Source organism: Cantharellus anzutake, assembly GCF_015039405.1.
Source record: "Cantharellus anzutake strain C23 chromosome Unknown EI90scaffold_16, whole genome shotgun sequence".
NCBI lineage: Eukaryota > Fungi > Basidiomycota > Agaricomycetes > Cantharellales > Hydnaceae > Cantharellus > Cantharellus anzutake.
In genome coordinates, this window is record NW_024066966.1 from 796193 (window position 1) to 818169 (window position 21977).

Below are 21977 nucleotides of genomic sequence, written 5' to 3' on the forward strand. Positions count from 1 at the left end.
CCACCGCCCCCTTCTCGGATCCAAATTTTTCCCACAACCAAAAATTTTTTAGAGCGCGCTTTGGAAACACTGTTTGATCGCATCTGTCAAAATGGCTTTCCAAGCATCTTCTCAACAGCGACAGAATGGTGGTCTTGTTATGCCTGGTTCGCAGAACACCGTTCCGTCACCTGTTCCCTCTACGTCGACGTCGAATGCAGTAAGCACGACCGTCGTAGCCCCGACAAACAGTACCCCAGCAAATGCTCCAACCCCGGGCAAGCCGCTCACGCTTGAGCAGCAGCATATCACAGCGGTGGATGGGATTGTTCCTACACTGCAGTGAGTATCAGGTTCAGCCTTTGTCTCGTTGCTTGGGCAACGAGTTTGTCATCACGTCCCCCAGTGTCACCCCGATACTAGGTTGTGGTAACGCCATAATCTGGTGCTGTGGGTGGCGATATGGATCGTAATAAGCGATGAGTTGCTGAACATGCCTATGTATGTATTGCTTTCTTGCGTCGTCGAATAGAAACATCGTCGCCACCGTCAACCTTGACTGCCGACTTGATTTGAAAACCATTGCGCTTCATGCTCGCAATGCCGAGTACAATCCTAAGGTAAGCGTCAAGGCGCTGACCTAGGTTCTCCAGGAAGCTCTATCCACTTCATCATAACTAATAGCTTTCCCTCAGCGATTTGCAGCTGTAATCATGCGCATCCGTGATCCCAAGACCACCGCGCTCATCTTTGCCTCGGGCAAGATGGTTGTTACAGGCGCCAAGTCTGAAGACGATTCCCGTCTTGCCTCTCGCAAATATGCGCGCATTGTGCAGAAGCTTGGCTTTGATGCCAAATTCTTGGACTTTAAGATCCAGAACATTGTTGGCAGTTGTGATGTGCGCTTTCCAATACGGTTGGAGGGTCTTGCGTATTCGCACGGGTCTTTCAGCAGCTATGAACCGGAGGTGCGTTTCACTCAGCTGTGTAGCAATGCCATAAGTGGGTCCACATTCTTACCTTGGTCGCCTCGTCACCACGCAGCTCTTCCCTGGTCTTATCTACCGCATGATCAAGCCCAAGGTTGTGCTATTGATTTTTGTGTCGGGGAAGATCGTGTTGACTGGTGCCAAGGTAAGTTATTGTTACTAATGCTTCTGTTGTCGTTGATGCTTACCTTCGAGCCTATGTCGCGCGCTCGTCCCTGCCCTGTAGGTTAGAGAAGAAATCTACACCGCATTCAACACAATTTATACCGTGTTGCTCGAGTTCCGTAAACCTTAGTCTTCGTCGTTTGCGCCATTCTGGGACTACCCCTCGCACTCTTCATCATCAACTACAAGTCAAAGCATCCTTAACTTATTTGATTCACGTTACATTATACTTTTTAACCCCGTACTTTTCACTTCCTCCCGAGTACGACCTACAGCTATCATACATACCTACTGTCGCTTCCCTATCCTCACCGTGCATATCACACTCTGTTGTATCCTACCTATTACAGCATTCGTACACAATAAAAAGCGTTTGTTCACCGTAGCGTTTATCGTGTCATTGGCGTGAATCGGAGGTTGGGGGGGAGACCGTTTATGCTCGGTTCAAGAGTTTAGTCCTGAGAAGCCGGACGGTGTTAGCCGTCACAACATAAGGCTATATTGCTAGTTTCATCTCTTGCAATTACTCAGAGATAACGGCTTGAAATAATCTCCCGTTTGCTATCGGGAGTCAAAATTGGAAAGATGAGAGGGTAAATGATGTATTGAACTTGGAAGACGGTAGTGAGCGGCCTATCTAAGTGCTTCTTCATTATATTGAAGCTTCCTTCTGCTCCCGTCTTCCCAGAACAACCCCCTCACTGTTTAGACTGAGGTTTTGCTGTAGTCACCCCCCAAATTGTCAAGACCCGCGCAACGCCCACGAGTCTGGAAACGATAGGCCTAGAAGGTAAATCTTAGCCGTTAGGCGGAAAAGGGACGCACAAGCATGGCGGATATCGAGAAGTACAACCCAGCTGAGGTGACGATGGGTGCTGACGAGGTACGTTTCTCGCTTTGACCTGTAGCTGTAAAGGTGGTGGGTGCCTTACCGTGTGCCCTTGTCCGCCGGTCATTGCTATCCTGTCCCTACCTTGTGCTGACAAATACCGGCTCTATCATAATCGGGTTACGTTGCGTCGCGTACCCAAAACTGCAGATTGAACTCGCGAGGCATGGCTATAAACAGGAGTTGAAACGAGATTGGAGTCCTTTGCAGGTCAGTGATACAGTCATTTCAGCCGTAGTGGGGTTGCGAGTGGACGTTCACATGCTGGTATGCTGTTGCTTGTAGAACTTTGGTGTAAGTGACTTTTTGACCAAATTGGTGGCGAATCGAGTACCATAATAAGCTCGTCTGCTTGACGGTCCCATATTTGGCATTGGCACCGTTAGATCTCGTTCTCCGTCATCTCTGTTATTACGGGGACTTCGTCTTTGTTCCTCTTCGGCTTGGTGCGTTCCTTGTTCTACATTTCGCCAGTACTCAGAGATTAACAGTGGTCAACAGACCACCGGAGGCCCCGCAGGTATTCCTTTTTGGGCTGGACGACGTCCGTAACTTACTCTCGTTCACATACAGTGATGGTTTGGGGTTGGGTCGTAGTTGGTAAGCCTTCAGCCATTTGGTTCCCTTCCGTTTTGCCCACCCGTGTACGTTCTTGATTAGCGTTTTTCACAATGATCGTTGGATTGGCTATGGCGGAAGTATGCAGCAGCATCCCCACTTCTGGTGGGCCGTACTTCTGGTCCTCCCGCGTTGCAAAGGGGAGATATTCTGCGTTTGCTGCGTGGGTGCGTAGCTTTTAGAGCTTTCGTGCCATGTCGTGAGTCCGCCCCTGACATTCGACGCCTGTGTAGATGACAGGGTGGTTCAATTTGTGCGTAACTCATCCGTTATTTTTCTATGGTGCAAAGCTCAAGTAATCTTGCTCGACATATTTTATCCTGTCATTATTAGGCTTGGACAAGGTATGTAAGGTCCACATACCCAGTTTTATTCTTAACCTGCCCGGAGCCCAGTGGCCGTAACGACCGGTATTAGCTTTGCTTGCGCGACCTTTATCTCAACGGTAGCAACAATCAAGAGCAGCTACGTGCCGAATTCAAGGAAGACAATTGGAATATACGCTGCTGTTTTGATTAGTCAAGGTGGGCTGCACTTTTTTCAAATTGAAAAGGACATTCTAATAACTTTGGCCTCCCCCACCAACAGGCCTCATGAATACCTTCGGTAAGTCAACCAGTCCTCACCACCTGGCCTTAACGAATTTATCGTCATGCGGATATACGCAGGCATCCATCTTCTTGGCTTCTTCAACCAGCTCAGCATCTTCTGGCATGCTATTGGGACCACATCACTTGTAATAGCTGTCCTTGCCAAAGCGCCAACCCATCAGTCTGCGAAATTCGTCTTTACAACTTTCTATGACGGTACAGGGTGGGGAGACCGAGCCTCACACGCCTATGTGGCGATTATTGGTATTCTGATGGCTCAGTATACCCTCAGTAAGTAATTACCTTTCATGTCGAAGTTTCAGGATATTGCAGATGTTGGCGGGGTGCTGATGAGGTTTCCTCCTAGCCGGATTTGATGCCAGTGCACACATGTGCGTGTTCCCCCACTCCTAGGGTGCAGCCGAAGCCGCCCTCAGGCCACAAGAGAGCGACAACACTGATTCTGGCCTACCATCAGGTCAGAAGAGACGCACAATGCTTCTACCTCCGGTTCATGGGGTATCGTCACCTCTATTGGAGTCTCGGCTCTGCTCGGATGGTTCCTTCTGCTCGGCCTTTTGTTCTCGATACAGAATTATGATACGACCCTCGCTTCTTCAACGGGCCAGCCCATTGCTCAGATATTTATTGATACTGTTGGGAAAGACGGTGCCATTGTACTGATGGTGCGTCCCCTCTCGTTGCTGCTTCTTTGAAAGTCGAAGCAACGTTAGCTCTGACATCTCCGATTAGGTTATTATCATCGTTTCCATGTATCTCTGTGGGTGAGTATCCTCAGAATAATTTTGTGAGCGGGAAAATGCGTAGATAACGCTGAAATGGCATGAAGGCTTTTCTCGGTGACTTCGAACTCTCGAATGATGTATGCCTTTTCCCGAGACGGTGCTCTTCCTGGGTCGACGTTCTGGCATAATGTCGACCGCCGTACTCATTCACCCATTAGAACCGGTGGGTTTCATGGTAACTTGGAACAAGATGTGTCGGCTCATTCGAACGCTTTGAATCCAGTATGGTTGGCCATAACACTGAGTTTCTGCCTGGGTCTGCCTTCGCTAGGATCGGCTGTCGCTTTTACGGCCGCAGTATGTGACAGCTTGACCTATCCTGCCTTGTGCTCACGCAAGGGTCGATTACGCAGACATCCATCGCCACGATTGGTCTTTATATATCGTATGGGTAAGACTATCCGTCCGGCTGGGGGATCGAGTGCTCATGTCGATGGTCATATCTAGTATTCCGGTCTTCCTGCGTCTGATCAACCACACGCATTTTCAGAAGGGACCATGGCACCTTGGCAAGTGGTCCCTCCCGATAGCTTTCACCGCTACTGCGTGGATCATTTTCATCACGATCGTTTTTATGCTTCCTCAAGTGAGTCCAGTCACAAGTAAGACGCTTAATTACGCTCCTGTTGCTGTGGGAGTTGTGGTTGTGTATTCTGTCGGGTTCTGGTTACTAAGCGCGAGGAAGTGGTTCACGGGACCTATCAGGCAGATCGAAAGTATGTTGATGCCCTGACTCGCTTGCTCCAGTTGGTGTATTAATACCCCTCCCTGCCTGATCCCTTAGCTGATGTTAGCAGTCCAGACTGAGCAGAGCCTTCGATCATACATTGTTTTCCGTCTACTGCTGCTCCCCGTCCTGTTTTCTCTGGATTGCAGTCAAGATGGTGTTATGCCTCTCATTGATGTCCTGCAGATTATTGCTGTAACCAAGGTTCACATCCTTGTCGGACGAATTACATCGTCCTATCGGTCGATAGCTTGGAGGGCGTGTGATTGTGCCGGTCCCACCTACAGGAGTCACTGACAGAATGTTAGATCAGCTCGATCCATAAAAATGCCGGAGTCCGTGACAGAGTGAAAAGGATGGCGGCTACCATCGGATTTGGCTGGCGGCATAACATTCGAACGCGTGTAAGTGGAGACTCAGGGAGATACTCGGACGAAAACGAATTTTGAACTTTATCTTTGTGTATTTATTTCGGAGACCCCTGCCATTGGCGCTCTCACGAGCAGAACTGCACGATAATTCTGCCATTTCGGAGGCATAGGTGACCTTGGTTTGTGTCCCCACCGTACGGTGGAACCAAAAGGGGCAGCCTCCTAATCTGCCATCATCCTCTACTTTAGTAGAGGCTGGGATCCTGCCTACCATCATCGCCATCACAGTGATGGAGGTGCTGATCTTCCGGTTGAGAAATCCCGCTTTGAAAGGCCTTCTTGCCAGGTTCGTGAGACTACAACGCAAGGGGCATTCACCCTTCGGTGCGAAATTTCGCTTAGGATTTAGAATATTGAGCTTACAACTAGCCGGGTGAGTTTCTTATTTCGTGTTTGATACTGGAATCGTTTCAATGTTAGGGTGCAAGTATATTCGTCCGCATGTTGCTATCGCAGTGGGTGAGGTGGTGGTTTATTTGGATGTTACCACAGAAGCTCCCAGAACATTCGCCCACTCGCGTTAGAATTCGCACATTAATCTGCCACTGCCTTATTCACGGGCGTATGACAACCGTGTCGCACCCCGAATGACGTCCAATCTGTCAAAAAATCGTGGCGCTCATCGCGAGTGTTCTCCGTATCGACCATTTGGTTCGGATGGGCCGTTGATGCTTGTTTCCGCGATGCCTCACTGCTTAGCTATCATAACTTAGCTATTTGAAATTGGATACAACAAGGGTTGGACAGCCGCGAATGTGTTTTGGGTCACTTCCCTTGTTTCGGTCGCTCTAGCGCCATCAATAATCAGCTTAGCTACCAGTAGGTCCGGTGCAGATACTGCAGTATATTTGCATTTTCATCCTTAGATGGTCGTCAGCCCTAGACCCCGCTCCCCCATTATGGAAATTCTTGTGAACTTCCCGAGCAACCCTCTTCTCTCCTAGCTTACCTGTGGTATCGTCGGTGATCACTCTTTATTAGAATCATTGGCTCGGTACCAATTGAGCTCCTCGGTCGACATCGTCTGCTTCACATTTTCATATTTGCGAATCACTCGATCCTGTCATTCAGCAGTTTCGATGGCAGCACTGCTCCCTGTTGGAATTTTATTCACTGCTGAATCGTATAGTTTGGTTCGTGATTTATGGACTCGTCAGCATGAACATATTCGATTTGACCTCATCCGAGAACCAACTACTTGCCATAAATCGTTAGTCAATGGCAACCATCTCATTCTTTCTCACTCGGCGAGGGGCTTTTATATATTTTCCATCTTCGGATGGGGCAGCATCCCCAAGTCACAGCCAGGCCGAAGCTTGCAGCCCCGCGGGGTTCTCGCTTCCGCTAACGTAAGGCAGCCTCTAGCAAGGCTTTTCGCTCACTGACTTTCTACCTCGTCTATACGTGCGGCATTTAAGGAGCATCTTCAGATGGTATCGTGAGCCATATCGCCTCCTGCAACCGTCGATGCCCGGTCACTTTGGAATCAATGGGACGGCTTTCAGTTACGGGTGTCTGGCTGACAGCAGCGAGGTTGCAGCCTCATTCACCGGTGAATTGTCGCACCGGGGAGTGTGGCAGGACCACCCTAACCCTTCTGTTTCTACCGAAGCAGTATCTGACTTCTCCAATGGAAAGAAGTCATTGAAAAGGCTTCCGAAGGGGCTGTAGAAAGTGTTGCCTAAGAGGCTGTTTCAGATGTCTCCGTTACACTCACTTAGCTTTTTGCCTCCCATGATCCGAATCTGCGTGGAGACTTCCCGCTTCCCAGTCTTCCGACGCCAGGATCTTGTTTGTACAGCGAACCCACATCTGATTGATGTCTTTCTGTATTAGAGCCATATCTATTCCTGGCCTGGTTCGATCCAAATCGTAACGCCCCGGGTGCACTAATGCATATTGATTGCGCCATTTGTTTTTGCTCCGATGGGGGAGATATCGATGGTAACCATAAAATATGGTTCATCGGATAGACTGCTGACGTCACTCTTTGTTTGACTCCGGGGGTACAACAGTGAACTTTTCTTCCATCTGCTGGCGCAGACAGCTTGAGGCTTCAGCTTGCGACTCCACCTTTTTCGCAGTGACAAGGCAACGTATCATACGGCCTCCGCGCACGACTATTGTGACGACGTCGAGGGGTGCTCGTGGACGATAAGCTCCGCCTTCGCATCGTCGCACAGCAGCAGGAGGCCACTGGTCGAAGCCCGCTGTCTGTTTTTTTTTCATGATAGTTCCCTCACAGATCAGTGATGTGGTTAAGTAACTTCATACTGATTCGCGACTTTGACATGCGCGGCGCGAAACTGGTTGCTTGCAGTTACTCCTCGTCCTATCGTGACCCTGGATCTTCCATATTAGCTTCGAACGCTTTCCATAAATGAACAATGCGAGGAACTTTGGAATTTCAACCCCGTCGCGGAGAGGGGAGATAATGCCCCAGATGCCCCGATGTCATCTTTCGGCGCTCGGCTGACTTGAGAAGGGTCCGATGGCGCGGCTAGCTTCCATCTTGTAGAAGTTTGGCGTTACCACGGTGGACTGGCCCCTAGCTCAGCTGCACCGAGCACATCCGAGACATGCGCGGACGTGGAACGCATCGCTCATTGTATAACTGAATTCGGCCAACTCCGCTACAACTACAGCTAAGGCATTATAACTGATGGACGCCGCCTGTTGCGGCATTACCCGCTACTCTTATCGGTTCTCTCATCTGACGTCTATGGAGGAAGGCCAGATTGAATTCAGCATTGTGACTTACAGAGTTGTCCCAAATCCCCCTGCAAATCCCCCTGGCGGTTAGCCAAACTTGTGTCACTGCGCTGGGGTACATTGGTATCTCCTCTTGAACGGGTGCTCTACCCATGTACGCTGTGGCGAATTCATGCATTTGCAACAAGACAACTCCCAAGGCCCTCAGCTTGATTTGAAACGACAAGAGTGGCGTTGGGGATGAAAATTGTGTGTCATCCATGGAGACTGCGTGAGCGAATCCGTTCAGGGCCGGGCCCTGATTTTAACTCGAGGTGGATTTGAATGTGCAACAGGATGCCTTCTTCATGAGGATTGTTTAAAGGTTCAAACTGCAGTGCGTCCTTCCCAGGATGGCCTGTGTTCGAAGAGCCTCAAGCCCTGGGAGCGCGACATTATCATGCCTTATTGGTAAGAATCCGCCCGGCTTCCAGGAACTATGGCCCTCCCTGATTGGGACCTACACCGACGGGCAGGGTACAAGGCTTTGCTTTTGGACTTTGGTAGACAATCCACAAGTAACATAAGTGCCCAGCGAACATAACCCCAAAAAAATCCATGCATGAGTCCGTCTGTAAATCCTACACATCCTCCCGAACCAGCAATGCAATGTTTATTAGCACAAGTTCGCGCGAAAGAACAGCTCATCTGTTTCACAACTCAAAACCTCGTGGGCACTGAGTCAAACTCCATTTTCCGACCGTGCAATGGGTGATGACATCATTGGCCACAGACAATCAGGAAACGTCGAATAAAGAGAGAATGGGTAATGGAGAAAGGAGCATGGCATGAAGGGCAAGGGAAGTTATTGGGAAGGGGAGCTTTTAAAGCGAGAACAGGATACGGAAGTTACAAAACAAATGCGGAAAGTTGGCAAGACAAGGACCCTGGATAGCAAGGGAATTTGCAATAATACAGGACCTCTGGCACGGGCATTCAGTTTACGCATTCAAGACCCGCTACAGAGTAGCGGGAATATCACGCAGTTTTTCCTTTTTTTCTTGTTCTCATTCCGGAGACTGAGGTTAGTTATCTCTGTTCTTATAACCTTATTATCTTAGGTGTTCACTAAGGATCACACTGTTGAAATCGTTAAGCTCCACTCACTCCTTCCAAAATCCAGGTTCTGGTCTTGGCTTGGTGTTCCCGGCCTTAATATGAGCTACACTGCCTAGCGTCCATACCGGGAACTACCTCGGCCTCCTTCGTCAGGAAGGTTTCGACTTATAGTTCCTGGCATACACGCCAGTCTGCCACCTAGTGCACATTGAGCTGGGAACACCGACCGGAACCTAGATTTTGGAATGAGTGAACTCGAGTGTGATCCTCGGTGTGAACGAATTGCACATCCATGCACCCGTCTTGGAGGCACAGGTGGCGGTCAACTCTGGTTCAATGATACACGCTCCCCGCTTTCATCCCAATCCCCGCGTCCCTGCACTCATCGGAGGGCTATACAAGCTTCGTGACGATCGTCGCCCCATTACAACAATAATTCGATGACGTTCAACGCGCCGTTGATTGGACTGCCTAGCTCTGTCGCCACGAGTAGAACACGTGGCAATGATTTCCGTACAACCCAAGCCCGAGCAGCACCGTGCAATTCTGCCTCAGTCCGTAGCCAAAGGGCAAGTAGATCGTTTCTATTCGACGGTTGACCTCTGGTGGAATACTCCGTCTGACCCTGCAGTTGGAATGGTCACCATACACGCTTCACACCAATCGCCCATCGGCGCATTCCCGACAAACATCATTCACTATGGCAATTACCGCACCCATTATGACTTTTTTGTAAATCTCACATGGCTGTCAGGGCAGATTGCTCGGAACTGCTGAGGGTCTTGATTCTGATCTTGGAGGAACGCTGATCTCAGGACCCGAACTGTCCTGGCTCGCGATCAGCTCTTTCCGAACTTGGCATGCCGCATGGTATCCCATCTAACGAATATACGCCCACCGAACGAAACATGCACCAGTAGAAGCTCATTCGTTGTTGGGCGCATACGGACATTGCTCCCCACCCCACGAGGACGCAAGGACGATCAGTGCGTGCATTGGCTGTGCCGCGATGACATGATTCGATTGGTACATTGTGCGTACGCAGGGTCGACCTTACATTGAATTTGAATGAACCCTGTAAAGTCTACCTGCCCGACGTTCTGCATTTTGACCATATTCCAATCCCCCTGCTGAGACAAAACTTATCGCAAGGTCCCCAGCTATGATGAACAATTAACATCTGTCTGCTGCTAGGCCTCAGCGTCGGGATGCGGTCATCGTGTATCAGAGTGCAAAGTTCCGTTTTAAACACCCTTACGCCGTTTGTTGATGCATGCATAACTGGTCCCACGGCTAGGTTGGGGACATACTGATAGGTGGTTGTCATGCTTATGTCTTGGAAGCCAATGCAATTCCTCTTGGCGGAAGGATGCGGGGCATATTTACCGTATTGCTCTCAACCTGCACACGAAAGTCGAGCGGCAAAATACAGAGGGGCTTGCTTATCCGAGTGGTTGGAATCCTTGGGATGCAAAACCATCGGGTCACTCGCTAGCCTACAACCTTCATTCTGCTCTTAACACACTCGGTAATTATCTCCATTCAATTGCGTCGGTCGACTATAAATTGGCAACCGCCCGCCGAAATGGGTGGGCCGAAATGGGCGTCATTGGTCATAACACCGGAGATGAGTAACCGGCAATGAATGATTATTCGTGGGGATGAGCATGATCTCCATAATCTCGTACTAGCCAGACAAGCTCATTACATTCATTTGATAGATTACCCCGTTCGTGGCGGTCCATGCCCCCGACGCCGAGGGACTGGGAACAACTTTGAGACCTACATCCTCGGGGTTGGCTGGTCGATCCACTTGGGAGCAGTTCTAATACATGCAGAGGGCCGAGGAGTGACGATGGTAATCACCTGTGTCGTGATAGGATGTATATGGTGTAAGGTGCAGACAGCCTCGATGTGGGGAAAGCATAGTATGCACAGGCCTGGATCGTGCTATATCTGTTTAAGTTGGTCATGATAAACGTTGAATCATCCTACTGTTGGGGATTCCTAGATTGTCAAAGAGTCCATAGGAAACAAACGAAAAAAATTGAACCGAAAAAGAAATGTGCGATCACTTCATAACCAAGCGCACGATTAGTCTAGACCATAAGTCAGTGAAACAAAGCAACGAATCAGGCGGGAATCAAAAAAGACCCGGTAAAGAAGAAAATCGAAAATGTTGGGAGAAAAAACCCTAAATTGATGGGACACGCCGGTGCATGCCCTGGGAGTTCAACAGTTCCTTCTCCTTTCTGGTCAGAAGTTTCAAAGCGCTGGCGTCAACGCCAGCCTCCACGAACGAGGAACTGCGGCGACGAGCATCGATGATGCTCTCCACGTGGCTAGCACTGGGGCAACTGTCTGTTTCCGTCGCATCATTTGCCAAAGTTATTCTTGAGCATTCTTGAGGTTGAATGGCTTCAGCTCCGGTAGCCAATTCGACCAACTCGCGTGCCATCTTAGCTCTCTGCCTTCGACTCGTCTTTTGCGGCGTTGGCGTGAGTGAGAGTGGGAGTATTTGTGATGATGATGGTTGCTTTCCATTGCTGGAGGAATTCGGTCCCTGGTGGGAAGCGTCGACTGAATAATCAAGCGCTTCTGGAAACCGGTATAGGGGCTTCCCAGCAAAAGGAGAGGCCCTAGAGGTGTGTGACATGTCCGCGCCCATATCTTCAGTACAGTTGCACCCATCAGAAATAGAGCTGCCTTGGGCGTCTCCGTCTCTCCAGACCGCCGGTGATTGAGCGCCACTATCCCAATCCAGAGGAGAATATAAAGTGTCTGCATCATCGTTCTTCACTGATGATCCCTCACAGGATACGATCAGAGAAGGCACAGAGGCGACTGATGAGCTCTTTGAAAGGGGAGGTATTTGAACAGGATGTGAAGACACTTCGGAGATTGTCGGCGGCGGAGGGGGTTGTTCAGAAGTTCCGGGTATGCCCAGCAGCACGCCGCCAGAAAGAACGCGCACGGTCTTATCATCGTACACTTGCGGAGCGTGGTGATTCCTATCAATATACGGCGTATGACGAGATACGAAATCCTCCTCGTCAAGGCTCCCAACCTCATCCCATATCGATGTGATATCCATGCCAATCACTATGGCGTTCGAATCATGCGCCGGCGTCGGAGAAGTACTTTTCACCTGGTCAGGAAGAATACGTGGAGGGGTGGGCGAGTCTTTTGCTAGTATGAATGGAGTGACGGTCCCAGTTGAATCGCTCGCGACCTCCACATCCGCAGTAAGGCTATCGGGGTGTGGCTGAGGACTTGCACTATCGGGCTGTCGCTCCACGACTGTAGGTTTACTTGTAGCAAGAAGCAAGGGTTGTTCGTGTAGCGAAAACTGCCCCGGGCTGTTCGAACCTGTGTATGGATGCGTCATTGCGCCACTTGACACTTCCGGGATGCCCATTTCATCGAACGGTGGGCTAGGATATGGATATGGTGCCTGGGGAACTGCACAATCGACTGAGCCCTGAAGTTCGCCAATTGGGTAAGACCCTCGGATTATGGAAGGAGGAGTTATATGCGCAAAGTTGCAGCTGGTGCCGTTCTTACAAAATCCCTTTGCAAAGTATACACAGGCAGTCGGACCATACCTGGATGGCGAGCCACGGTTCCCACGACGGTTGAGAACTAAGCGCGGGCCATGCTGATAGTGGCACAGCTCCTCTGGACAATACCGCCCTTGGAGGAATTTCCAGCAGGGATTGGGTGATTTGAGAATGATAGGGCCAGGGATGACACGTCGGGATGGGTCCGCACTACGCATGAGTGTTGTGGTCGCCCTTCAGTACACTTTCGGAGTTAGGAATTGAGGGAAAAACCGTGTCCATTGGTGCTCACAGTGCAGTTAAAGTGGCGGTAATGACGGGAACTTGAACTGTCCAAAACGTGAAAGGATACTGACGGTGCGAGTGGCGAAGGAGATGCGTCAAGGTAAAGGGCTTGGACTTTTGTAGTTTTGAGCACTCATCAGTGTGCGCATAGAGCGGGGAGCTAATTGTTGAGCATAAAAAGAAAGCAGGCACAAGTTGTATGTAAGTCCGATCAATCATCCTCTTTACATTCCCGCGCCGACGACTGAGACGGAAAATGCAGTTGACGTACCTCGAGGCTCTTGCAGACGATCCATGCACGTTGAGGTGAGCCTCCAACCACTGAGGATTGACATTTTGTCGGCATCATGGACTTCCTAATTGGGCGCTAATGAATATGGACTTGCTGTTGAATTCAAATCATTTGAGTCCGTGTCCGTTTCAGTCTCAAATTCGTGTGTTGAAGGACGACCTAATGGGGCCATACCCTTATCCACCAAAAAAGCGGTCGGACTAGTAGTAGCTTCTCCGCATTGCTTCCAGTGCAGATTTTCCGTGTTGTATACTTCTTCGGTATTGCAACCGCTATCGAACAACGCAATTTTGAAGTCACTTGGATGAAGGAATGGCCTTGCCCCATGCGACACCCTCTCACATTGTCGTTGGCTTGCGTGTGGCTCTTTCCCAGATGCACTACAAAGCTATTAGCAACAGTTTAACTACTTAGGCGCAAACCTGTGCATGCACAGCATTTCTCGCAACTGATCATCCGGAAACCCTTGTAGATCGCAGCAGTTTTTCTTTTTTGCTCTTAGGGGCTGCGAGTGTTGCTCCTTGGGTTTCACGCTCTCCACGGGCCGGGCTGTTTGTGTACTGTGTCTAAGACTCAAATTATCCGCTATCTGATGACGACGGTATGCATACGCCCAACCGACACCAATCCCTCATTGGTGTTTCTGCACAACACATTTGTTGTTGATTCCCTCCGTTCACGAAGTGGAACAAGCCGAGCGAATGATGCACTGAGGCGCCAACCAGTAACGCAAACTCTTCGATCTCAGGAATTTCCAGGGACACCAGAACTATTCATGCGACGGTCCTGTAGCTCAAGTCGCCGCTTTCCCTTATCTATGACGTTGTCACGTTTACGTTCATAATTATTGCTCAGGCACCAATGTTGGCTGGGAAACCAATTTTTTGAACCAAGCCTAGTTCGCTTTGTTCGCAGCACCCTTGGTTCATGCCCTCAAAGAGCATTCCAGAGCTGTTCCAGATACTTAACGTTGCGTGAACACGAAGCGTTCCCCGTATGAATGCCATGCTCTTATGGCTTAGATGGTCGTTGTTGGCTGGTTGACTGGAAATAGCTTTGTTCCCCTAACGTGTGTCCATGCCTAAGACCCTTCGACACCTGCCATCACGAGTATAAGTTATGGTGGTCGGTCAGGATATCAAATCCAGCTTTGTGTTATTCTCAACTTCGAGTGTGAATGCGCAATTCAAACCGACAACTCTCACGGGTACACAAAGGTTTCCGATCAGCTCGGCGTGGATGTTTTATTGTGGGGTGTATTTTACATGTCCACATAAAGGCTCCTAGCAGGCTTTTTGCTTGGTTACTCAGCGCGACAGTCTGGGTGATGGATCTCCGGGGCAATAACTGGCTTCATATGGGGAAATATATGGCACGGCCGCTGATCTAACTAAACCATTTCCGGTGATCTAGGAGAATTTGTTAGCTAGTTGGGGCAGTTCGTAAGAAACGGTGTATTGGACTCCATCCGCCGCCCTCCATGTCCATTCCTGTCCTCAATGCTTGCGCCAGGCGCTCATTGGGGTTTGGAAATCAAGAGACCACTCTTATTGGCTAAAGGAGAACCGACAACTGGATAATTTGACCCGCGTGATGAAGAGAATTAGGCAAGATTCTGACTTCTGTCTGGTAGATGCATGCTAGAAATGTTATTTCTTACGCCACGTTTCGGTGCGCGGGTCGTTTCGGGAATGTCTGAATTTGGATGGTGCACGATATTTGGGTTCCATTGAACAAACGTACTTGCTTCTGCTTCTAGCTTCATTGTGGCAATATATCGGGAGGATCACCCGTACAAACCTATATCTGATAGATATCCGACCTGATCTAGCGGTGCATGTACGTTATCAGTTGGCGTGCGTGATGTGAATGCACCGTAATTGGCAGCCCCCGGCAGCAAGGCATATACGGCGCATCCGATGTTCATGATCATCTTTCTTCTCGGGATCCCTTTGACCGCTCGTACAATCAATATTCCGGTGGGGCGCGCGCGCGAGCATAATCTGTCAAATCCCCAGCCTGGGCGTTCCAATGTGGCGCAGCAATAATGTGCCCTTCTTGCCGTCATTCTCGAATGAACTTCCCATCTTCGCCCACTGAGCGAGACCTCTTTCCTTGGTCAGGATCGAGCGTTCCACAATTCCCTTAATGTGGCCATAACATATCATTAACATGTATGTTTATTCCGCGCAAATGTGTGAATGCGCATGTGACCAGTGGTCCAGAATTAAGTCGACCTATAAGAACTACTACACATAGGGAAGTCTTTATATTCGATAGCGGCTGCATACAGCACACACGCGGGTGCCAAATGCGTTGCGCAGCTTGTGAACGATCACATCTAACGTACAGTTAATCTTAGGTGGATAGTCCCGACGTCGGGATCTAGTGCGCTGTGGTGGGTAAATGCAACTATCTACATAACTAGGCAGGATCCCAGCCTCTACTAAAGTAGACTACATAACCGCCCGCCGCGCGATTGGTTCAAAGCTACTGGGATGCACGGCCGTAGGTGGCTAGATAGCGTGCTGACTCGGAATATTATATGAATGCAGATATTAGTATGTATCTATGTCTTATAAGCATTCTTATGTATGCACATTTTGAGCTAGGTGCAAAAAAAACGGCGGGTCCGGTTTGGATGGCGTGACCATATTGCCTATTTAAGCAAATGCGGTCGATCATCATTTATTTGCTGCCATTTTTTGGACGATCACATGACTTTCATGGTCATTTTATCCAAATCGGGCGCGCCGATTTTCATAGAGCAATTACATAACCACGATGCGTTGAGGCAAGCACTGTTGAAGTGTGCCGGTAAAATGGCTAATATAATAAATAAGCAGACAAAACGAAAGGGATAAGACCAAAAGGAAACTAACCTCAGTCTAGAAATGGGGGAAAAGAATAATTCGATAGATTTAAATGGCTATACAGTAACAAAAACAAAGTCACGTTGTAAGTGCGCGTGACTCGCAGGTAAGAAGATGGACATAACGCAAGTTCAACAGCGTGAGTCGTCACGGCGTTGTTGATACTCTGCAAATTCTTTTTGCTCCACAAATAATTTATAAATGGCCCCTGTACTAGCCTGACCTCTTTCCCTAGTAAGAAATTTTCCTACAACCTTTCTCACTCGTTCCTAGTTGGGCCCCCCATATCCCGCCAGGTCCGCGTAGCAGTCGAAATCAGACGTGCAGCGACCCCTCGTGTCCCAGAAGTACGGCCTATCGTCATCCGGAGAGAGGGGTTTGCAGGAAGTTGCATTGGTCCACATCCTTTGGCAATCTCCCCGACCTCCATCCGTGTCCGTCCAGTTCGTCCAATCAACACTAATGGTAACCGTCTTGTCGCAGAGGCTGGCGGTAACAGGACCTCCTTTTTCTGATTCCAAGGGCGAAAGACCCTGCGCAAGTGCAAAACGCAACATTGGAACGCAGTCGCTCACTGTGCAAACATTGGTTAAGTAAGAGTTAATGTCATTTCAGATTTCGGTTCACTCATGAGCGAAGGGACAACACCCGGTCCCGCTAGGACGTAGTTAAGGTCCTGATAGATCATGCCATGGAAGAAATCGGCCGTGACAATGGGAAGTAGGGCGGCAAGTGGGACAAAGGCACTCCAGAATCGCATTGTAACTTTTAAAGAATTGCCGCTGCTAGGAAATGGTATGAGTTTATAGCTCCGCGTATAACGTGAACACAGGAGTACCAGCCTTAGTCTCAGATGTAGTGCTAGGGGGATTGGGGAGAAGAGGAAGGGAAACCCATGTTATATGTATCCAATCAATATTCGGAAAAATAATCTAGTGTTAGCTGTACTAGTTGCCGTTGTTACTGTTTCTCGGACATTATCAGCATATCCAACGCTAGATATTGAAGTACATATTCCACATCGAATATTATATGCTGTACCCACACGACCAACTATCGGTGAAGTGAGGTTGGGGCGTCCAGTGCCTCGACCCATTTTCATACCTCCTCTCTGCTAGGACGACCTGCCCCGCTAATATAATATAATGCGCGATGTTCATGCATAAAAGGGCAGAACCTTTGGACCCCTCTCCCTCGGATCTCTGTTCAGTCTTATGAGTCTGAGGTGAGGAGGGTTTTTTTGTAATAAATAACTGTGGAACGCTGCCTGAAGCGGCAGATCCCGCTACTCTTACCTCGCATGCGTGTTCACTCTCAATGTTACTATTGGCTGAGATGAAGCCCGAGATTCACTCTAAACCCACCGCATACTCTGATAAGTTCAGGACCACATAATTTACACTGCAGCCATGCAGCAAGCGGAATAGAACTGTATGGGGCAGAGAATGGACCCTGGGTTTGGGGGTCATACAGGACCCTGTGCATAGGACAATTGAGTTTGGGAGAAGAAAACGTAGGACCCGCTACGGAGTAGCGGGAATTAATCCGATGGTTTGCTGTTCATCATCATCATCATCATCATCATCATCGGAATATTGAGTGCTCATGTATTATGTAATTGGCGTAGAATACGGTTTATGAATGGTTCTCACGGGGGATAATTGAGTCAATACGTAGTGACATCTTGGTTGAGAATTACACGCCGTAGCTTCTATACACTGTTCAGATTTCTCCAATTATCCTCCAGCCATCAGGACCAGGACCGAACCGTGACCAGCCCTCCAAGGACCACGCATGGCATCGGCACCCCCATGCGCAACGAACAATCCGAGCAAGCGCCCCTGACATGGAGTCCTGCCTACTCTTGACATGGACATTCTCCTTCGGCTCCTGCTAGGAACACGGCCTCTCGGCTAAACCCAGTTTTCATAACCTCAAATACGTCAGGCGAAGTTAGGCGTTCGATCCAAATATGGCCAACCCGTCAGCTTCAGCGGTTCACTCGCAAAGCAAAGTGATATAGACAGGAGAAAAACAAACTCAAGAACATAAAGCACCCATATTTATACCATGCAATGACAAAATCTGGAGCATTCTATGTGCAGCGCGTACTTCCGCAGGCGCTTAGTCATGTCCTAAGCTCCTCATTATCTGTCACGGAATCCGGTGACTCGCATTTTCCAACAATCGCTTCTGTGTAATTGGGCAGCTCATTTACTCCCCCTTGGACATCGCTCACATGCTCAGCAGCTTTCAGGTCACCAAAATCTTGAAATATGAGTTACTACATAGGCCACGCTTGTCAGCTAGAGGAAAAGTCCGCGACGTTCCCACTAGCTAACAGTGGCGCACGGACTTACCAGCCACCCTAGGATTTTCCCACTATTCCCTTTTGACCGGTCTTTCTTGTTGATAGGCGGCGTTGTAGGCATAAAAGCCACTCGTCGCGACTACTTTCCTCTCCCCTCAGTTGCACTATCGTGAACTGAGGTGACTTCTTGGTCACATTAGACCATATTTTACTCATAACTTGTAATTGTCTAGCGCTCATAGCTGTACATACATCGCTAGTTCCTCGATCTCACAACGCTTGCCAGCCCAAACGCCTTGGCACTGCGCGCGCGATCGATAGTTTCACCACCTCGGTCTGCCAAAGTTGGCTTGCTTGGACACCGATAGGTCAGTTATGGTGGTCGCAAATCCAGCTCTGTGTTATTCTCAACTATGCGCAGTTCAAATCGACAACTCTCACGGGGTACATAAAGGTTTCCGGTCAGCTCGACGTGGATGTTTTATTGTGGGGGTGCATTTTACATGTCCACATAAAAGCTCCTAGCGTGCTTTTTGCTTGGTTACTCAGCGCGACAATCCGAATGATGGATCTCCGGGGCATAACTGGCTTCATATGGGGAAATATATGGCACGGCCGCTGATCTAACTAAACCATTTCCGGTGATAGGAGAATTTGTTAACTAGTTGGGGCAGTTCGTAAGAAACGGTGTATTGGACTCCCGTGGTCCGCCGCCATCCATGTCCATCCCTGTCCTCAATGCTTGCGCCAGGCGCTCACTGGGGTTTGGAAATCAAGAGATCATTCTTATTGGCTAAAGGAGAACCGACAACTGGATAATTTGACCCGCGTGATGAAGAAAATTAGGCAAGACTCCGGCTTCTGTCTGGTAGATGCTAGAAATGTTATTTCTTACGCCACGTTTCGGTGCGCGGATCGTTTCGGGAATGTCTGAATTTGGATGGTGCACAATATTTGGGTTCCATCAAACAAACGTGCTTGCTTCTGCTTCTATATAGCTTCATTGTGGCAGTATATCGGGAGGATCACCCGCACAAACCTATATCTGATAGATACCTCGACCTGATCTAGCGGTGCATGTTATCAGTTAGCGCGCGTGATGTGTACCCTAGCTCGTGAATGCACCGTATATAATTGACAGCCCCCGGCAGCAAGGCACATACGGCGCATCCGATGTTCATGATCATCTATCTTCTCGAGATCCCCAAATTTGACCGCTCGTACAATCAATATTCCGGTGGCCGGGGTTGCGCGCGCGAGCATAAACTGTCAAATCCCCACGTTCCAATGTGGCGCAGCTCGATCCAGTTATAATTATGTGCTCTTCTTGCCGTCATTCTCGAATGAACTTCCCATCTTCGCCCGCTGAGCGAGACCTCTTTCCCTTGGCCAGGATCGAACGTTTTACAATTCCCTTAATATAATATTGCCATAACATATCATTAACATGTATGTTCATTCCGCGCAAATGTGTGAATGCGCATATGACCAGCGGTCCAGAAGCTGGATTGGTTCGACCTATAAGAACCACTACACATAGGCGGGAAGTCTTTATATTGGCATTCTTCGATAGCGGCTGCATGCATACAGCACACGTCACGCGGGTGCCAAATGCGTTGCGCAGCTTGTGAACGATCACATCTAACGTACAGTTAATCTTAGGTGGAGTGCGCTGTGGTGGGTAGTTGCAACCACTACATAGGTTTGCAAAGCATGTACGCACCAGTTACTATCTACATAGTCGTCCGATTGGTTCAAAGCTACTGGGATGCACGGCCGTAGGTGACTAGATAGCGTGCTGACTCGGAATATCATATGAATGATATTGGTATGTATCTCTCTGTGTATATAGGCGTTCTTATGTATGCACATTTTGAACTTATTGCAAGGTGCAAAAAATTGGATGAATGGGGTGACCATATGTACCTATTTAGGTCGATCATCATTTATTTGCTGCCATTTTTGGACGATCACATGACTTTCACCGCGCGCCGATTTTTTTGGTACCATGCAATATTATTCACTAGTCATAATCGGCAGTCTTGTGCATGTACAATCTGATAGAATCCACATGCATATAACCACGATGCGTTTGAATAAGCACAACCATGGTAAAAAGATGTGACATAACGCAAGTTCAACAACGTGAGTCGTCACAGTGTATGTTAATAACGAAAAGAACTCGAATATTAGGTCGTTCCACAGATAAATAGCCCCCTGTACTAGCCCGACCTCATTCCCTTAGTAAGATAATTTCCTACAACCTTTCTCACTCGTTCCTAGTTGCCCCCCGGATTTCCCCCCAGGTCCGCGCGGCAGTCGAAATCAGACTCGCACCAGCCATTATCTTCCCAGCTCCACGTCGAATTATCCGCCGGATAGTAGGGGGTGCAGACAGCTGTCTGATTCCATATCCGAGTGCAATTTCCCCCGCCTCCAACCGTGTCCGTCCACTTGGGGTGCTTAGGGTCAGACTGATTTATGGTAACCGTCCTGTCACAGACGTTGGCGGTCCAATGACTCCCATTTGGTGTTGCGTAGGGAGAAATATTTTGCGCAAGCCCATAAGGTATCATTTGATTGCAGTCGGCCGCTGTGAAAACATTGGTTAAGCAAGAGTTAATTCCTTTTCAAATTTCGGTTTACCTATGAGCGAAGGGACAATACCCCCTCCCAATAGGCCCTGGTTATAGCCCTGAGAGATCAGGCCATAGTGGAAACGAGCCGTGACGATGGGGAGTAGGGCGGTAAGTAGGACAAAGGCACTCCAGAATCGCATTGTAACTTTTAAAGAATTGCTGCTGGGAAATGGTATAAGTTTATAGCTTCCGTGTATAACGTGAACCCAGGAGTACCAGCCTTAGTCTCAGATGTAGGTGCTAGGGGGATTGGAGGGAAGAGGAAGGGAAGACCCATGTTATATAGGAGTTGCGGTATCCAATCAATATTCGGAAAAATAATCTAGTGTTATGTAGCAGTACTAGTTGCCCTTGTCACTGCTAATAATAATATATTCGCAATGATGCAAACTAGCAGTACTCAAGATAATCCTAACACGACCGAAACTATTGATTAGACACTGAAGAAAAAAGATACCATTGCAGAATCATGCCCATGTGAGGATTTCATGAAAATCCTTGTGCTGCGCTACAGCAGGATGCCTGCTTAATTTTGTAGATACAGATACACCTTGGAGATAGAAACACTCATAACACTGATCTCACATCACCACCAAGAATATTAATCACTGCGTTTTGAGGCACCATATCCAAGCTCGGATATTGATTCCATATTGAATATTATATGCTGTATCCACGCGACGTCCCACGTACTAATAACAGTGGCGCACGGACGTACTTACCAACCACCTAGGATTTTCCACTATTCCCTTTTGGTCTTTCTTGTTGATCATGGGCGGTGTTATTGTTGGCTTAAAAGTCACTCGTCGCGACTACTTCTACTTTTCTCTCTCCTCAGTTGCACTATCGTGAGGTCGTACCTTCTTGGTCACATTAGACCATTTTACTCATAACTTGTAATTGTCTAGTGCTCATACATCGCTAGTTCCTCTCACAAGCGCTTGGCCCAAACGTCTTGGCACCCCGGTCTGAAATTGGCTTGCTTAATGTTTGAGTGATAAAAAAAACTCAAA

General features: G+C 48.7%; 6 protein-coding genes across 6 annotated transcripts; 2 read left to right on the forward strand and 4 right to left on the reverse strand.

Annotated features, from left to right (window-relative positions):
* The first annotated feature begins 13 nt into the window (after positions 1 to 13).
* On the forward strand, positions 14 to 1489 carry EI90DRAFT_3051246 (uncharacterized protein). The gene is made up of 5 exons (XM_039059827.1): positions 14 to 321; positions 512 to 599; positions 675 to 947; positions 1024 to 1113; positions 1195 to 1489. The coding sequence occupies exons 1-5, from the start codon at positions 92 to 94 to the stop codon at positions 1261 to 1263; spliced, it is 750 nt and encodes a 249-aa protein (XP_038917891.1). The 5' UTR covers positions 14 to 91; the 3' UTR covers positions 1264 to 1489.
* A 473-nt stretch (positions 1490 to 1962) lies between these two features.
* EI90DRAFT_3121498 (APC amino acid permease) lies at positions 1963 to 5060 on the forward strand (the record flags this gene model as incomplete). Its single annotated transcript, XM_039063401.1, has 18 exons — positions 1963 to 2016; positions 2409 to 2468; positions 2524 to 2542; positions 2596 to 2622; positions 2683 to 2807; positions 2874 to 2893; positions 2974 to 2984; positions 3036 to 3164; positions 3229 to 3246; positions 3309 to 3521; positions 3598 to 3622; positions 3709 to 3916; positions 3984 to 4015; positions 4081 to 4199; positions 4260 to 4333; positions 4390 to 4427; positions 4484 to 4752; positions 4831 to 5060. 18 exons carry the CDS (start codon positions 1963 to 1965, stop codon positions 5058 to 5060), a joined length of 1671 nt encoding a protein of 556 aa, XP_038917892.1.
* Positions 5061 to 6607: 1547 nt separating this feature from the next.
* EI90DRAFT_3015183 (uncharacterized protein) lies at positions 6608 to 8168 on the reverse strand (the record flags this gene model as incomplete). The annotated part of the gene is made up of 5 exons (XM_039056878.1): positions 6608 to 6713; positions 6761 to 6875; positions 6912 to 7006; positions 7182 to 7408; positions 7956 to 8168. 5 exons carry the CDS (start codon positions 8166 to 8168, stop codon positions 6608 to 6610), a joined length of 756 nt encoding a protein of 251 aa, XP_038917893.1.
* Positions 8169 to 11198: 3030 nt separating this feature from the next.
* EI90DRAFT_3015184 (uncharacterized protein) lies at positions 11199 to 12782 on the reverse strand (the record flags this gene model as incomplete). The annotated part of the gene is made up of 1 exon (XM_039056879.1): positions 11199 to 12782. The coding sequence occupies one exon, from the start codon at positions 12780 to 12782 to the stop codon at positions 11199 to 11201; it is 1584 nt and encodes a 527-aa protein (XP_038917894.1).
* EI90DRAFT_3051271 (uncharacterized protein) lies at positions 12723 to 13202 on the reverse strand. The gene is made up of 2 exons (XM_039059828.1): positions 12857 to 13202; positions 12723 to 12808 (listed from the first exon to the last, which is right to left on the reverse strand). Exons 1-2 carry the CDS (start codon positions 13066 to 13068, stop codon positions 12775 to 12777), a joined length of 246 nt encoding a protein of 81 aa, XP_038917895.1. The 5' UTR covers positions 13069 to 13202; the 3' UTR covers positions 12723 to 12774.
* Positions 13203 to 20812: 7610 nt separating this feature from the next.
* EI90DRAFT_3051283 (uncharacterized protein) lies at positions 20813 to 21333 on the reverse strand (the record flags this gene model as incomplete). Its single annotated transcript, XM_039059829.1, has 1 exon — positions 20813 to 21333. A coding segment is annotated over one exon (228 nt), but the record flags the coding sequence as incomplete, so codon positions are not given.
* Between the last annotated feature and the right edge of the window lie 644 nt (positions 21334 to 21977).

Coding starts and splice junctions, on each gene's coding strand:
- EI90DRAFT_3051246 (XM_039059827.1), top strand. CDS start 92: ATGGCTTTCCAAGCATCTTCTCAACAGCGACAGAATGGTGGTCTTGTT. Junction 322..511: donor GGGATTGTTCCTACACTGCA/GTGAGTATCAGG, acceptor GTCGTCGAATAG/AAACATCGTCGCCACCGTCA. Junction 600..674: donor ATGCCGAGTACAATCCTAAG/GTAAGCGTCAAG, acceptor GCTTTCCCTCAG/CGATTTGCAGCTGTAATCAT.
- EI90DRAFT_3051271 (XM_039059828.1), bottom strand. CDS start 13,068: ATGATTGATCGGACTTACATACAACTTGTGCCTGCTTTCTTTTTATGC. Junction 12,809..12,856: donor ACCGCCACTTTAACTGCACT/GTGAGCACCAAT, acceptor TAACTCCGAAAG/TGTACTGAAGGGCGACCACA.